The sequence below is a fragment of the Lycium barbarum genome, chromosome 11 (assembly GCF_019175385.1).
Source record: "Lycium barbarum isolate Lr01 chromosome 11, ASM1917538v2, whole genome shotgun sequence".
NCBI classification, from domain to species: Eukaryota; Viridiplantae; Streptophyta; class Magnoliopsida; order Solanales; family Solanaceae; genus Lycium; species Lycium barbarum.
In genome coordinates this window covers 11,765,043-11,783,676 of record NC_083347.1, presented here as the reverse complement: position 1 = coordinate 11,783,676, position 18,634 = coordinate 11,765,043, and the positions used below count along the sequence as shown (strand labels likewise).

Here is an 18,634-nt window from a genome sequence, read left to right as displayed (position 1 = left end):
CATGATATTTATCACTTATTATACTAATAATGGCCAGGTTCTCGGGTTTCAAAATACTCTTTCTCGATTACGACTTACGAGATAGTAATCATCCTTTATTTAAACAATATACTTAATAATGTCTCGTTCCTCATACTCCAAAGTTATTTTGCCTAGTCGTAACTCGACATACTTACATTCAAATTTAACTAGTGCTTCTCCGAGGTACGGGGTGTAACAGTTATAACATAGGATCACCGTCATCATAAAACATGTTTATCTTTAGTATCATAAGAACTCTATGAATCATGAATCTCTAGCTTTTGAGAATAAAAATATTCTTGGAAAACATTTATGGATTCATAGAAAGGGATCATGGGACATTCGGAAAACACCTATTGGATTCATAAGAAATGAATCATGCCTTTACTAGCCTTAACATACCTTTTCAGTCGCCTTAACCTTAACTACTTAGCGCTTGTCCTCCCAAGCTTGGAAATATACATTCAACAGAATTCACACTATTTTTAGGCTTATCGTCACATGCTTGTCTCAAGCCCTTAATTAAAATCCTTTTAGAATCTGCCGAAATTCGGGCAGCATCTCCCCTGTTTATATGCCTAGCCCGAAAACATAATCCAGCAACCAACAACAACAACAACAACAATATCATTTCCAACACCGTCCTGTTCCATAAACATCCCACACGATGTTTTCCAATTTCCACAATTAGCCAACTCGCTATACGATTATTTAATGACTTTATCTCCGTAAGTAAACCGAAATTAACATTGATAATAGGAGATTCATACCTTACCCCCAATATTATTGCTATATTCACTTTTCTCCTTGAACTTGAGCCAAAACTCGTCGCTATACGATTTTGTAATCGCAACTATATGCTGTCCGGGCCAGAATTCGGGGATTATAGCTTATTTGGGATTAAAAATTTGATGTGTGGAAATTGGTGGAAGTTTCCAGATTTTTGGGGAGGCTTAGAGGTTTTTCTTGATGAAAAATAAGGGGAAAAACCCCTTTTAAAGAATTCTAGAGTCGGTTACTGTAGCAGCACTCTAGCAGCGCGTTTCTGTTCTGTCAGCCTAATTTGTAACGTCCATAATTCTGTACTCTGATGTCGTATTGACGAGCAGTTTGTTTCGTTGGAAACTAGACTCGACGAGCTTCATTTTATGATTTTGAAACATCTTAAAACTCCTAATATACTAGGAGATCTACCCCTCCAAAGTTGACTAAAAATCTGCCCAAAATCCTGCCAACATTTTCCAAATTTTCGTCAAACTTATTTTCTTCGATTTTCTTGATCCCGAAATCTTCCGAAACTCTCCATACATGATATTTATCACTAATCATACTTGATAATGGTCATGTCCTTTAATTCCAAGGTTGTCCTTCCCGGTTACGACTTATAAGATCATAATTCATCATTTACTTAAACAATATACTTAATAATGCTTCGTTCCTCACACTCCAAAGTTGTTTTACCTAGCCATAGCTCGACATACTTACATTCAAATTTAACCAGTGCTTTTCCAAGGTACGGGGTGTAACAGGATACACATAATTGGAACAATTTTGTTTACACTTTTTAGATTTCTAGATTATTGGCACATATAAATAGAAGATAACCTCTTAATATCTTCTTTAATAATCACTCAATGGTGTTATGGCATCGGAACTTCATATAAATAATTATCAGAAAATTAATTTTACGTTTAAGTACAACCATTCCTATATCCTATTTTTTTTAACAATACAAGTCAATATATGGTTTCCAGGGGTTTCATAATATCCCAGTTGGTTGACATTCTCAACTTCCACGATATAAGTGGGAGTTTGATCTCCGCTTTATCATATGCATAAGCGTCCTTAATCCTTGATCGCATTAACCTTGTTAGAATACAATGTTAGAAAGAGGAATTCAATAGGCATTCCAATATTTCTTTTCTTAAAAAAAGAAGAGATGAGCTTAAGTAATGGACATACCCTTCTTCCCTATGAGCATAAATTTGTTTTCCGATTAGCAAAAAGATTGAGCTGAGTATTTGGAGAGTTATGAAATTTTTCTTCGTCCGCCGTTTTTTTAATATTCTTTTTTAATATTTGAATTATGAATTATTGTGACATTTAATACAATTTAACTAAATTCTTAACACGTAAATTTTATTTGAAATTGTTTGAAGATTCTATATATATTCCGAGTTCACATATAAAAGATTAAATAATTTGACCTCTCAGTTGTCTCACATAAAATAGGACTGAGGTAGTAGTAATAACTTATAAATTAATGGCTAATATTTGACTTCTCAAAGTAGTTACTATTTGCCTTTTCTTTTTCTTTCTGATTTGATACCAAAAAAAAGTACGTGTTATGTTTTTTGTTTGGTAGTACTCCATAATCGGTATAAACTGTGAACTTCTCTCAGTTCTCATGTTGTGCTAACAAAGTTGACGAACTCGAGCTTTTTTCTTTCTGCATTCATATAGTCATCTTCCTTCAGAAAAGCTAGGGTTTTGTGTTTTCTGCGTAGGATGTCAGACTATTTGCCTGATAGCGTTCTGCCGGAAATCCTTTGCAGGCTGCCTGTCAAAAGCCTTTTACGATTTAGGTGTGTATCGAAGCAATGGTGTTCTCTCATTTCTTCTCCTCATTTCATCTCCTCTTACTTATCTCACTCCCTATCGATCACTTCTTATGCCAATCCCCTTATCCTCCTTCGCCACTTCTCCTTCGAACCCAAGAACCAAGGACAAGAACACTACTCAGTCTACTTTGACCCTTCAAAAACTGAAAATCTGACCCTTGTTAAAGAACTCAAATTTCCCTTCAAGACTAGGTCCGGGCACCACTTTAGAGTTGTGGGTTTCTGCAATGGTCTATTTTGCCTCTCTGATGATTTCAAGGGAAAAACATATACTATCATTCTCTGGAACCCAGCTATTCGCAGAAGTATCACCCTCCCTAAGCCTACTCATGTTCAGTTTGGTTCATACGGCCCTCACATCTGCCTTGGGTTTGGGTTTGATCCGAAAACTCATGATCATAAAGTGGTGAGGATAGCCTATTTGCATGACGATCATGAAGCTACTACAGGACTGCCTTCTAAAGTTGAGGTCTATAGTTTAAGTACTGGTTTGTGGAAAACAGTCAACTCAAAGATTCATTGTAAAATTATTGAGTATGTCTATACTAGTGTCTATTTAAGTGGGGCTATTCATTGGATTTCCTATACAGAGAATGAAGGTGGGGAATTCACTAATAGCCTGTTGGTTTTTGACCTAAGTAAAGAGAAATTTAGTGAAATAGGTTTGCCTCAAGAGCTAGTTCAAGTTTCTCCTTTTGATTTGTCTGTACGCTTGTGTGGGGGTCAAATTTCTATGATTTGGTTAAAAAAAGGCTGCGATTGTGGTGAATCGTGGGTGTTACATCCCGTGTTTTCATTTTGGAAAGCGTGCGAGTTAAATGACACAAGTAATGGTAACGAGGTTATCCCCCAAGCTTATAGGTGGTTAGAGTGAGTGCAGATGTATCATAAGGATTAGAAGTTAAACAAATCGAAGAAAATAAGTTTTGTCAAGGTTCGAAATTTATCTGAATGAAATACGGTCCAAGCCATAACATCCCGTATTTTTGGACCAGGAAATTGAACCGTCCAACATGAGCAATTTTATCGAGGCCGTAGGATTTGGTCATATTCAAGCATAAAAATCAAGAACTCGGTGTATACGAGGAATAAAGTCCCGAAATGATTTTAGACAAAAAAATGTGACAGCAATGATTGAAAATAATATTTTTATGTGTGGCAAATGAGCTGTGGACTAATGCTATATTACATGAGTATAATAATGAGTATACAAGGACTGTTTAAGTGGATTGAGATCAAGAAATTAAATATGTGTGTAATTATTTAAATGAAAAATTATAGTGAAATAGATAAATTAATTAAAATTGTTGGATAATATTTTTGGACATAATCCACATGGGTAGTGATGAGTGGCATTCAAAAGTTGTGGATATGCACGCATAAGGTGTAGGTGAATCATCTCTTAATTATCCTATAAGAGCTACACGTGTAAGTGAAGGTGTCATCCTATATCTAAAGCCTATGATTTCAATTCTTGACTTTCCATAGATGAAAAGTACACAGCAACTTTTCTACATTCTTGTTGATGTTTTCCAAAAGAGATAAGTAAGCAGCATATATATTTGTAGCAACTAAAACGTGAAACTATATTTCATAGCAGTACGTATCGCAACGAAGTATTTCCATTGTTGGAAAAATGAAGAAATTAACGTGACAAAAATAATGAGCAGCAAGTCATTAGCGAGCAGCAACAATACACACACATATATGTTTCTAATCGCCGGTAACGTGATTCTAACATCGTGTTCCTTCGGATTCTAGCAAATCGGAGATTTCTTCAAAGTGAAGTAGTGTGAAAGAAGAGTAGTTCTTGACATACAAGGTAACAAATCCTCTCTTCTAGATGTATTTGATTTATCCAAGTCGTATCTACATTTCTAGATAAAAGAAATACGAAAATTATACCGAAAATCGGATAAATTTGTGTTGTAATTCGGTGGACTGTTTTGGGAGGTCGTTCTTACGAAATTATATGACTGTAAATTAATTGAATATCCTGGAGGTGTTGTTGTTATTGATGACATTGTTGAGAAATTTCGGAATGAAGATGGGGTTTAAAACTATTGTTTAATTCACAAGCCGAGTTTGCCTCTCGTCACATTATTGTTTGAATTATTGAAATAATTTTTATGTGGTTGAGAGGATGGATCGATGGGATAAATTGTTGATGTTGTTAATATGGTTATTGGTATTATTTTTGATGATTTGGTCGAGTTGAATTCTCGGGGATGTTGAATTTACAGAGGAGATGCTGCCGAAATTTCTGTAGACAAGTACTAATTAGAACTGAATCTCTAAGTACTTGTATCTAATTTTTGGTAATTGATAATATTATTGTAGATATTGGACAATCCGAGACTTGAGTCGGGATTTGTCTAGCGAGTGATCGGGATTTGTTAGCGAGCGATTGAGGTATGTAAGGCTACCCTATTCCTTCTGTTGGCATGTCCTAGGTATACTAGGTTGATATTTGAGCCCCGGGGGCAATTCTGTTCCTTGAAACCCGAATTGGAAATCGAGTACTATTCATTCAATCTAATTGAACTATAAAACACTTGTTTTGTTGGAAGAGTGATTATATGTCCGAAACTTTTGCAAATGTAATCGAATCGCTTCGAAACTTCCATGTATGGTTCCATAGACCTCAAATGTCCGTAATTCATGTCCGCCACCTCGACTTGACCCGAGGTGGGCCCGCTAACTCCGAGATTCTTTCGTTTGCTCTATAAGGCTCATTTTTGTGTAATGTCGGCAAAAAGGGCTTTTGCTTATGAATTTGGCTACCGTAAAATAATGTTTTGATTGCCACGATATTCTAAATTATATTTTGAATCATAATTACCATTTTGGAAATACTTTTGTGAAATGAACCCCGTTTTGGTTAATTGTTCGAACTATTTTGACTAATGAGTCAACATGTGATTTTATCAAGTTTGCAAAAGTACTTTGATATATAAATTGCATTGTTTTCTCACGACTCCGCTCGTGCCCTTATTATGATTTCGTTCACCGGTTCCCGGGCCGGTTATGGTTCGTGCGCGCTATGATAAATTCGGCCGTATGCTGTGTTACGGTTCCCGAGACCTCGCCATAGGGCCGGGTTCCGTTTGGAGTTATGCTGTGATATGGCTGGCGATATGCTATGATGATATGTGTGTTCGGGGATGTACGGAGATTTGAACCTTCTGGTGTTATGCTGTGTGTGGCACCAGCGTCGGAGTGGTGACCACGTTCCTGAGCTTTGCATGATTTTATCTGCATTATGTATACATATGTTTTGGTACAAATTTTGATATACTGGTCAGTATTCCCTTTTTGTATCTGGTTGTTTTCAGTTATGGTTTACATTTCTGTACTCTATGCTTTACATACTCAGTACATTTTTCGTACTGACCCCCTTTCTTCGGGGGGCTGCGTTTCATGCCCGCAGGTACAGACGCCGGTGACCCACCACTGTAGGCTCCACGTCCTACTATTACAGAGTGCTCCTTTTGATTCGGAGCCCATATGTCGGTATATATCTTTTGTGATGTATATGCATATGTATATTTGACTATTTAGGGTACGGCGGGGCCCTGTCCCGTCATATGTCTTCGTTTTGTATTTGTAGAGGCCTGTAGTCATATATGTGGGTCGAGGGTCCTATATGTGTCTGCTTTGTTTACGATTTGTGTCTTAATGCGGTCCGTCTGTTATGGTGGCCAAAATGGCCCATATGTTTGTATCTGTACATATGACCGGCGATGTGCATTCCGCTGCTCCTTCTGTTTTGATATGATATTTTGGTATGCGCGACCGCTTAAGACAAGCTTTGATTTGAAATATGTATAAAATAACTATCATGAAATCTGAGTTAAGCTTTGATATGACGATTTGGCTAATATGTCCGTTTGGGGTGTCCAAGTAGGGCGCCAGTCGCGGCCCACGGGGCTGGGTCGTGACAAAAGTGGTATCAGAGCGGTTTGTCCTCGGAATGTCTACAGGCCGTGTCTCGTAGAGTCTTGTTTATCGGTGTGTTGTGCACCACATCTATAAACTGGAGGCTACAGGGCATTTAGGGTGTTACTTTTCTTTGGATCTTAGATCGTGCAATAGAGCCAGCTGTAGGAAATGAATTCCTTTTCTTTCTAACCCTTGATTGCAGCTGGAGAGCGGTATCGACGTAAGACAACGACTGCTGACATTGGAAGATACACAGTACTCAGGTAAGTGATGGTATGAAAGACGTATGCTGGGTAAGGTATCCTGAAGTACGATTAGAACATAAAGTCGAACATTGAAAAGAGAAATGAACATGAAAAGTGTAGCAGGTGCAGTTGAGTTGGGCATGTGAGGTAAGCCTCGACATCTGTATACTTCTATCTGTAATTGTTAGCCCTGTGTGGCTATGATACGATATGATATATACGTATATATGTTGGCCCTGTGAGACATTGTCGGTATTTCCTGCGTGCAGGTTTTGGGATAATAAGAAGTACAGAGGAAACTCTGCCCAAATTTTCCCAGAAATAGAAAAAAAAAAAGAGATATAAGTTCATAATATGTCTTGAAAGTCGATACCGATAGGGTAAATTTATTATGTCTGATTAAAGCTTTAAGAGATACCCTCCATGTCATCCGTGAGAGGCACCATTCTTATTTGGGAAATTTTATTTCGAAGAAGCATATATGAGCAGCAAAGTTTGGAATCCATTTGAACGGACCTGAATACTTTCCAGCCACATTTTTACCTTAGAAAAGCTCATACTGAAGGGCAAAAATGTCTAGCAATTAAGTTTCTCTTTTATTGAAAAGTATAAAGCATACAGCAAGTAGTTTATGAACTAATGATTCATTCACGACTCAAGAATAAATCTGGAGGCAACCCATGTGAATCAAGCATTAGAAGTCCCGTGGTGCTGGTCGAATTCTAGTTTTTCTTCTGCTGGTGGTTGAAGGATGCTTCATAGTAATATTTTATTGGTTCTTAATTAACTAATTGGAGATAGAATCTGTGGAAGGTAACTTAAACTTGTGGGCTGTCTAGGATCATGTATTTTATATGTTGTTGGTGAAATGCTAGGATGATTTGGAAGGGCTTGTGATACTAAGGGATGATTTAGAAAAAGGTGGCAACTCGTAACAGAACATTTTATTGAGGTATCGAGTGAACTGACAAGTAGGGATAAATTGTGATGAGTTTACAGTTAAAAGGAGTAGTAGTATGATTGAGATAAAAATACGGAGGAGAAAGAGTTATGACAAATTACGAAAGTAATGATAAGACAACTTGTGAGATGCTAAGGGTAAGACCGATCAGAAAGGGTGAAGGGTTAAGTACGTCTAGTCCATAGAGTGTAATTAAAGCATAGTAAGAGTCGTGAATAAGATTAAGAAGTGTTACGTTATGGGATGGCTTACGAACAGGATGTAATGTAAATACCATAAGGATTGCCACAAGAATGGGTAAAGCCTTGCAAGGAAGTAACTAAAGGAGATGATGTAATTAGTGTGAAACGGAAAAGCAAATGTAGAACGAATAAGGAAGACCTACCAAGTCCTATAGGAAAAGTTCAGAATAGAGATCAAGTGGTAACGAAAGTGGAAGCGCGCACAGGAAGAGAAGAAGTAATTGAAAGAAGAAGATAGAAAGAAAGCGAGTGGGATTACAGTGTAGCTTGGAAAACGAGTAATACAAGTGACAGAGCTGTGAAAGACCAACCTATAGGAAGATGAGCAACGAGACAGAATGAATGCCAGAAATGACTGGTATAATAAGAACAAATAGGGGAGAACAGAATATGTTTCGAAAATGAGAAAGGGGATTATGTAAAAGTAGTGTTTTCCGAAGGATACAGGAGTAGCATGAGATTCTTCGTGCACAGAATAAAAGATAGGCACACATTGGAGAAATGAAAGGAATACTAAAGGAAGCACTCAAGACAAACGTAACTAATTGAGTATGAGTATAGGACAAAAGGGAAATATATAGTTATGAACTTAAGATGTAGTACGATGAGAAGGTGATAAGACAAGACCATTATTAAGACGAATTTGATATGATTTTGAGTAAGTTAGAAATTACCGTTGGGTATACAACAAGGATGAAAAGCTGGAGACACTTATTATTAGAATATAAGTGCGACTGAATGGAGAATTTTAGACGATGATAAGCACCACCTAACTATTGATTGGGATGAATAGAATGTGGCTTCGGACAAATTGCTACATTAATTATATTACTCGAGTACCAACCATCAGATAAGATTTTGTACTATACATCGAGAGTTCTCATCGCCTCGTGATTGTGCTGGAGTTTTATACATGGGTAACATGAGTTGTAGATGATATAAAGGAAGACATGGATATGGTGTAGTATACCAAATGTAGTGGATAGGAATTATATGGATTTGAAAATTCGAAAAGGAGACATAGAGAAGAATATAAATAAATAATGATATGGGTACACCCAAAAGGGGGGAAGCGGATGAGAGAAATGAAAGTGTAGGATGAAAACAACTGATACTGCAATACATTTAATGTGAAAACTTAAACTTTAAGTGAGATCCCTTGTTGAAACAAGTTAGTAAGATTTGAAAGCCAGAAATAAACGGATATAAGCCAAGATGGTATTTGAGACAGTGCTGAGAATTATTGGTAAAAGATTTTGGATAATATGACATCAGAAGGTGGATGCTTATAACAAGGAAGAATATGACAAGAGAATGGTAATGAGTAACTTAAAAGATGGGATATCTACGCTATACTGGTTTAAAGGCTAAAATATTGGCAACAGAGTTGTTCGCTAATGGTATCGCGACACATAAGTAGCAAAGGAGAAAGGATAGGAAATCTCTCCTATAGTAGGATATGAGAAAACCAAATGGTGAATAGTGAAAGGGAAAAGAGTATTACAAGAAGGCTACAAACGAGTTTTAGTACGGATATGTACAGCAGAATGGACCAGGAAAAGGGTAGACTCTGACTAAAGATTAGAAACACTTTATACAAGTGGTACAAGAATAGTTATGCAACCTACGAATATTTGTATACTAAGAATGAAACCGAGTGGGTACTTGATAAGAAGAGTAAGAATTCAGTAACAATAATGTGGCTGCGATATTTTGGATACATTAGGGAAAGGTGTAAGGTGGTTTGAGCCAAATTACAGAGATAGAATTGGTACTGAGGGCAAATAGGACATGACCATGGTTGAGCCTTAATATCAATTGAAAGATATAAGAGAAGAATATAGGTTCTGCATAAAGACTAGCGAGGCAACACTAAGATATTTCGTGGGCTAATTCGAGCCCCTACACCTGCTCGTGTACAGATTGCAGTAAGATGCGTGGTAGGAAAGCTAAGAGAAAATTTGAGAAAAAGGGGAAATGGAAGAGTTTGAATCAGAATTAGAGAAACGACACGAGATAATATGCCTAAAGAATTGCCAGTTAGAGTAAGGGAAATTACGAAATGATTTAACCGAGACAATCAGAACAAGCGAGTTACTGGTTACTGGATGACAGTAAAGTTATATTATGAGGAGACCCTAGCACTATTTGATAGCCAACCCTAAGGATCGAGATCAAGAGATAAAAGCAAGTGATAGTTAAAGACCTTTAAAAGAAAGTCAGAAAGTGACACATGATGCTGAGGATTCCAGAATACGGACTGTAACAGCGGAGTAAAGTAAGGATATAGGAATACAAAAATGTTACCCTCTGGGAAATTTCATTTTTCTTGTAGGACCTGCGAAGGGTTTACAGGTTACCAGAGGCATGCAATACTCCAGGGATATTAAAGTCTAATGAACTGACGAGGGACGTCTGCGCGTTATAAAAATTGTATTTAAAAATTGAGAGGTAAGACAACAACGTGGAATTATTACATCGAGAAGCAACCGAAAGAGGAAATATTATGGGAATGGCTACTTAGAGACCTGGAATACGTTATAGTGGATTAAAGGGAATTGACCAATGAAACAAGCATGTCAAGGGCATAATTAAATAAGAGAACACTTGAGAAAGTATTGGGAATTTAGGACCAGTTTAACATTCGAGGACGAATGTTCTAAAGGGGGGAAGGATGTTACATCCCGTGTTTTCATTTTGGAAAGCGTGCGAGTTAAATGACACAAGTAATGGTAACGAGGTTATCCCCCAAGCTTATAGGTGGTTAGAGTGAGTGCAGATGTATCATAAGGATTAGAAGTTAAACAAATCGAAGAAAATAAGTTTTGTCAAGGTTCGAAATTTATCTGAATGAAATACGGTCCAAGCCATAACATCCCGTATTTTTGGACCAGGAAATTGAACCGTCCAACATGAGCAATTTTATCGAGGCCGTAGGATTTGGTCATATTCAAGCATAAAAATCAAGAACTCGGTGTATACGAGGAATAAAGTCCCGAAATGATTTTAGACAAAAAAATGTGACAGCAATGATTGAAAATAATATTTTTATGTGTGGCAAATGAGCTGTGGACTAATGCTATATTACATGAGTATAATAATGAGTATACAAGGACTGTTTAAGTGGATTGAGATCAAGAAATTAAATATGTGTGTAATTATTTAAATGAAAAATTATAGTGAAATAGATAAATTAATTAAAATTGTTGGATAATATTTTTGGACATAATCCACATGGGTAGTGATGAGTGGCATTCAAAAGTTGTGGATATGCACGCATAAGGTGTAGGTGAATCATCTCTTAATTATCCTATAAGAGCTACACGTGTAAGTGAAGGTGTCATCCTATATCTAAAGCCTATGATTTCAATTCTTGACTTTCCATAGATGAAAAGTACACAGCAACTTTTCTACATTCTTGTTGATGTTTTCCAAAAGAGATAAGTAAGCAGCATATATATTTGTAGCAACTAAAACGTGAAACTATATTTCATAGCAGTACGTATCGCAACGAAGTATTTCCATTGTTGGAAAAATGAAGAAATTAACGTGACAAAAATAATGAGCAGCAAGTCATTAGCGAGCAGCAACAATACACACACATATATGTTTCTAATCGCCGGTAACGTGATTCTAACATCGTGTTCCTTCGGATTCTAGCAAATCGGAGATTTCTTCAAAGTGAAGTAGTGTGAAAGAAGAGTAGTTCTTGACATACAAGGTAACAAATCCTCTCTTCTAGATGTATTTGATTTATCCAAGTCGTATCTACATTTCTAGATAAAAGAAATACGAAAATTATACCGAAAATCGGATAAATTTGTGTTGTAATTCGGTGGACTGTTTTGGGAGGTCGTTCTTACGAAATTATATGACTGTAAATTAATTGAATATCCTGGAGGTGTTGTTGTTATTGATGACATTGTTGAGAAATTTCGGAATGAAGATGGGGTTTAAAACTATTGTTTAATTCACAAGCCGAGTTTGCCTCTCGTCACATTATTGTTTGAATTATTGAAATAATTTTTATGTGGTTGAGAGGATGGATCGATGGGATAAATTGTTGATGTTGTTAATATGGTTATTGGTATTATTTTTGATGATTTGGTCGAGTTGAATTCTCGGGGATGTTGAATTTACAGAGGAGATGCTGCCGAAATTTCTGTAGACAAGTACTAATTAGAACTGAATCTCTAAGTACTTGTATCTAATTTTTGGTAATTGATAATATTATTGTAGATATTGGACAATCCGAGACTTGAGTCGGGATTTGTCTAGCGAGTGATTGAGGTATGTAAGGCTACCCTATTCCTTCTGTTGGCATGTCCTAGGTATACTAGGTTGATATTTGAGCCCCGGGGGCAATTCTGTTCCTTGAAACCCGAATTGGAAATCGAGTACTATTCATTCAATCTAATTGAACTATAAAACACTTGTTTTGTTGGAAGAGTGATTATATGTCCGAAACTTTTGCAAATGTAATCGAATCGCTTCGAAACTTCCATGTATGGTTCCATAGACCTCAAATGTCCGTAATTCATGTCCGCCACCTCGACTTGACCCGAGGTGGGCCCGCTAACTCCGAGATTCTTTCGTTTGCTCTATAAGGCTCATTTTTGTGTAATGTCGGCAAAAAGGGCTTTTGCTTATGAATTTGGCTACCGTAAAATAATGTTTTGATTGCCACGATATTCTAAATTATATTTTGAATCATAATTACCATTTTGGAAATACTTTTGTGAAATGAACCCCGTTTTGGTTAATTGTTCGAACTATTTTGACTAATGAGTCAACATGTGATTTTATCAAGTTTGCAAAAGTACTTTGATATATAAATTGCATTGTTTTCTCACGACTCCGCTCGTGCCCTTATTATGATTTCGTTCACCGGTTCCCGGGCCGGTTATGGTTCGTGCGCGCTATGATAAATTCGGCCGTATGCTGTGTTACGGTTCCCGAGACCTCGCCATAGGGCCGGGTTCCGTTTGGAGTTATGCTGTGATATGGCTGGCGATATGCTATGATGATATGTGTGTTCGGGGATGTACGGAGATTTGAACCTTCTGGTGTTATGCTGTGTGTGGCACCAGCGTCGGAGTGGTGACCACGTTCCTGAGCTTTGCATGATTTTATCTGCATTATGTATACATATGTTTTGGTACAAATTTTGATATACTGGTCAGTATTCCCTTTTTGTATCTGGTTGTTTTCAGTTATGGTTTACATTTCTGTACTCTATGCTTTACATACTCAGTACATTTTTCGTACTGACCCCCTTTCTTCGGGGGGCTGCGTTTCATGCCCGCAGGTACAGACGCCGGTGACCCACCACTGTAGGCTCCACGTCCTACTATTACAGAGTGCTCCTTTTGATTCGGAGCCCATATGTCGGTATATATCTTTTGTGATGTATATGCATATGTATATTTGACTATTTAGGGTACGGCGGGGCCCTGTCCCGTCATATGTCTTCGTTTTGTATTTGTAGAGGCCTGTAGTCATATATGTGGGTCGAGGGTCCTATATGTGTCTGCTTTGTTTACGATTTGTGTCTTAATGCGGTCCGTCTGTTATGGTGGCCAAAATGGCCCATATGTTTGTATCTGTACATATGACCGGCGATGTGCATTCCGCTGCTCCTTCTGTTTTGATATGATATTTTGGTATGCGCGACCGCTTAAGACAAGCTTTGATTTGAAATATGTATAAAATAACTATCATGAAATCTGAGTTAAGCTTTGATATGACGATTTGGCTAATATGTCCGTTTGGGGTGTCCAAGTAGGGCGCCAGTCGCGGCCCACGGGGCTGGGTCGTGACAGTGGGATCGCTGTGCTGTTTGGGTTATGAACCAATATGGTGAACTGGAGTCATGGACTAAGAAATTTGTAGTAGTTCTGGAGGGAGGTATTTCACATGTTATTGGGTTCACGGGAAATGGGGAATCTCTAGTGATGGATTATAATGGAGATCTTTTATCATATAATCCAGAGAGCATGGAATGGAAGGATCTTGATATCCATGGTGCGTTTTTTTCATTCTTTTTGAGCAAATATGCTGAGAGTTTAGTGTTGCTTGATGGAAGCAGTGGGGCTACAGTTGATCCATCTGATGCTGAAGTTGTATGCTGAAGAGGCAGCTGAGACAATGTTATAGAATTGGGATACACTTGGGATTAGAGGATGCACCAATTGGGGATTAGAGGATGCACCAATTGGGAGAGGAAAATATAGTTAGTTGAAAAGAAGTTTGTTGTGCTGTTAGCTGGACCTTGTTCTTTGTAGTGTCAAATGCCAATAATGACCAGGAGGCATCTATGAAAATTTTTGCCCAACTCTTTCTCATTTAGCTATCCAAATTTTCTTTGATGTTGTTGTTGGAGTCTATTTTCAGAAGAAATCAGTCTTTTCTATTAGCAGCCTTATGCTTTGATGTCCAATGTGCTGTATTTATGAAAGCTTACTGTGCTGTAAAATTTGTGAGTATTTAACTGTTTTATCAACTTATAGTAGCATTATAGAATGACCATGTCATCCTGGCCATGTTAACATATGTTAGTTTGCTGGTAGTGATTGTAATCACTTTCAGTATGCACTTCATTGCAATTCTGGAACTGTTCATTATTCTGTTCCATTCTGCCTTTTCAAGTATTGCTTTGATGCAAAGTTACTTCTAGCTTATCATATTCTAAGTATGAGATCCTTTTACTATCCAGAAATTTCTTTCCTGATGCCATTTTGGCACTTGTTTCGAAACCATATTAGGAATAAAGCCATCAAATTGTTTCCAGATTCCAAGACAAATTGCCATTCAATTTTAGGTGCCGCATATGCACATCAACTTTGAACATAGGCCATCTTCACAGCCTTTGGTATCTTTGCTTTTCATATCAAAGACAAAACCAAACACAAACGAATATGTCCCTGTGCGATCAAGATTAACGGAATGCTTTGGGAGGCAGAGGCATCTGTTAATTTCAGGGTGCCATAATACTAAAACATGTGCATATCCAAATAAGTTATCAGACAAAAAGTATATGTCAGTGTCAACACCGGATGATGCATTACTAACAGGACAGAATAGGAGAAGAGATCTTGGTGGGAGCCTTGAGAGAATTTGTTCCATATTTGGACCATCAAAATGTGATTTATGATTTCACAATTTTAACATATAAAAACTTATTGCGTAATCAAAATTCTTCACAAAATATTCATCAACCATGAGAGATTTTGACATAGCGATTTTGAAACTTAGTGAGACCATGCAAATTAGTAGAAAACACCTTAATGAAATAACAAATTTTCTATTTCTCTGTATGTTTGCATCGGGGTAGTATATGCACACAGAACCGTATCTTTGTGATTAAATTCAATGTATCTTTGTCAAATATGTTTTGTGTTGAAAGATCCAGTCTTACCGAGAAATAGAAGTTACTTGTTACACTGACATTTCCCTATATCCATATTTAGACATTTTATGTCAAGGCGAATTCCAGTTTAACAACATCTGCACCTCTTGGACTGTGAGGGTTAAACTTGAAAGGGGTGCTTCCCTCTTTGGTTGAAGAATTTAATGAGCAGTTCATGGCTACGGTCAAATTTATATGAAGCTTCAAGCTGGATTTACCATCTCTGAACCACGGGAAGCATGTCTGAGGATGCTCTTGGTGTAGACTTTTCTCGATATTTTGGTGGTTATGTCAAAGCCATGTGGACTTTCCCCGAGCATGGGACAAATGCTGAAGTAACGTAGCTGCCTGTTACATGCAAACAGAGTGAGTCAATTGATTTTGTAACCCTATACAAATTTGTTTTGGGCTTTATGTTTTTTGTTGTTGAAACAGAATATAATGAAATCAGTTTCTTACATGTGGTTTGAAATTGAAGAACGCTACGGACATGGGCGGAAAATCAGAAGCAACGTCATGTTGCACAAAATGGCTTCCAATCAATATTCAGTTTCTCAGGCGATCTATGTCGCTGAATCCTCCCTCGGTATATTCTTTACTCAGTTTGCTCTTGTGGTATTAGTACCAACTTATATTTTAGGGTGCTTACTTCTGACTTGGGTCCCAGGGAACTGTTGTCTGTTGGCACAGTAATGTATCTGGAAACCCACTGCTAGTAATGCTTTAACGTTGCACTAATTAATTGTTTTCGCTGGAACAGATGAAATTTTGAGCTTTTTGGTTTAAAGTAACAGTTACCACTTCTGAAGCTATTCATAATATGTCAACTCTAAATAACTCTCTGTTGGCGCTTAAAAAAGGAAAACTTTTGTCATCTTTCTTTCAAATTGATTATCCTATCATTGTAACCCAAGGACATGACATAGCGGTCACTGAAGTGAAGTGAATGAAGAACCGAAAAAAGGAACACTTTTGTCATCTTTCTTTCAAATTGGTTATCCTATAATTGTACCCAAGGGTGTGACATAGTGGTCAATGAAGTGAAGTGAATGGAGAACCGAGACCTTAAGTTCAAATTATAGTTATGACAAAAATACCACGCGAACTTTTCCAATAGGCCTTGTTTGACAAAATTACTCAGTACCTGTGCTAGTGGGAGGTAGAAGGTACCCGAGGTCCCCGCACGACGACCCAGGCACCACAAAAAAAGTGGTTGTTCTATCATCTTGGCATTTTAGGGTTATTATTACACGCTATATTCTCGTATTTCTAATTCTGGTATCATTTCTGAAGCTGATATGGTAAATTGTATTCTTCAATATTTGCAGGTTAGTCTCATCAATGTTGTAGTAGCTGGATCTTTGATGCTTCCACGTAAGTGTTTGGTGTATAATTGACTGAGCTATTCTGTTTGCATCTTGATGATGTGAACTGAAAGTTCACTGATATGTGCACAACTTGTGTTACCTGGATTAATGGATTGCTTATAAAGAGTCTCCAGAAAATTAGTGATCTTCTCTATCCTGCTTTGCTGATGTGCATTTTCATTAGATCTGCTGGAGGCCTTGCACAGAGAAGTTTGACCTACTTAGTTTTTTCAGTGTTGCATTATGCTTGACAAGAAATCGTTGAAACCGGAAAAATGTCCTTTCTTCAATTAGCTCTGTGAGAGAAAGAGAGGAAGCACAACATGGTGGGAGGAAAACAACACCTTCTTGTCACCTACTGACATGTCTTCATAATAAACTTACTAGCCCATAATTTCTTCTTGCTATTATTGAAATGCTATCAAAGGAAAGTTATCTTCGTTATTAAAACTCAAATCTCTCCTGATAGGTAAGGTGTGGATTTACTCTTTCATGTCTCTTCCCTTTTATGATTTTTCCTTGCCTAAGTAATTTACTTTTCAAATAAATTGGAAGTAAAAGTAGTGGAACTATAAGATGCTAAATTATGAAACAATAAGGAATGCTACCAATTAGTTCTTTATGAGTTTCATATATCATGTTTGTCCAATCTTTTTGTGCTTAAAATGTTAATAAGATAGAGCAAACAAGGCTTATTTTTGTCGTTGTTTTTAGCTATTGTGGTAGTTTTGACCTATGTACCTTTCGTAATTCTAGTTGCACTTAAAAACTTCGCTGTTCTGAAATAAGTAAATTTAGTAGTTGTATCGACGGAGCTAACAACTAAATTTAGTAGTTGTATCGACGGAGCTAACAACTGTCACACCCCTACGAGGAGTATTGTCACGACCCAACCCCGTAGGCCGTGACTAGTGCCCTACTTGGGCACCCTGACATACCTGTACATATCGAATCACATCCAAATAGCATATGCGGCAAAAATGCTATATGCCGTCTCAAACTATCTCAAACTGTATCAGACACAAATATATACATATACATATATCGAAGAGCCGGCAAGGCTATCAAATACGTCAAAAGCCGACAAGGCTGTCAAATATATCAAAAGCCGACAAGGCTATCAAATGGCACAACGGCCCAAAAACATATATAAAATGCACGCCGACAAGGGTGCCATAACGAAAGGGATCATATGGACACAACTGTACAGAAGTAGGCACACACACCCACAAATAAGTCTACAGACCTCTAAACAGACCAAACGAATCATATGGCGGGACAGGGCCCCGCCGAACCCCGAAACAAATGTATACATACATAGCGAACAAAAGTATATACCAAAAGTGTATGCTCTGAAATGAGAAGAGCACTCCGAACAGCTGAAGGGGATATCCTAAACTGGGTGATCACCGAACTGGGCGTCTGTACCTGCGGGCATGAAACGCAGCCCCCGAAGAAAGGGGGTCAGTACGAAATATGTACTGAGTATGCAAAGCAGAATGTACAGAAAGCAAATTTGAGACATAAACGAAATGGAAGCATCAAACATAAGTGCAAATCCAACATATCAAAATTTGTTTACTGTCAAAAATATGCAAGTCATGCATAGGGTACAGAAGAATATGGTCGCCCGCCCGTCGATGGCGCCATAACACAGCATAACACCAGAAAGTCTTAAATCTCCGTACCCCCGTCACATATCACATCACAACATAACGCCATATACAACACATCACCAAACATAAGTGGAACCCGACCCTCATTAGCGAGTAGCTCGGAGAACCATAACACAGCATAACTCCGGAGTATATCAAAATGCGCACGATA

The 18,634-nt window shown here is 37.6% G+C and overlaps 1 protein-coding gene and 1 long non-coding RNA gene across 5 annotated transcripts; both read left to right on the top strand.

Annotated features, from left to right (window-relative positions):
* Positions 1 to 2,498: 2,498 nt before the first annotated feature.
* On the top strand, positions 2,499 to 3,411 carry LOC132618775 (F-box/kelch-repeat protein At3g06240-like; the record flags this gene model as incomplete). The annotated part of the gene is made up of 1 exon (XM_060333783.1): positions 2,499 to 3,411. A coding segment is annotated over exon 1 (882 nt), but the record flags the coding sequence as incomplete, so codon positions are not given.
* A 26-nt stretch (positions 3,412 to 3,437) lies between these two features.
* On the top strand, positions 3,438 to 17,287 carry LOC132618774 (uncharacterized). Of its 4 annotated transcripts, none has more exons than XR_009574313.1 (7): positions 3,438 to 4,464; positions 4,983 to 5,054; positions 6,073 to 11,753; positions 12,272 to 12,322; positions 13,341 to 15,806; positions 15,919 to 16,026; positions 16,769 to 17,287. It is a non-coding gene; the product is annotated as an uncharacterized LOC132618774 (long non-coding RNA). The 4 variants fall into 4 exon arrangements; XR_009574315.1 differs by having other exon boundaries at positions 12,272 to 13,210; XR_009574312.1 differs by having other exon boundaries at positions 12,272 to 15,806.
* Positions 17,288 to 18,634: the final 1,347 nt, after the last annotated feature.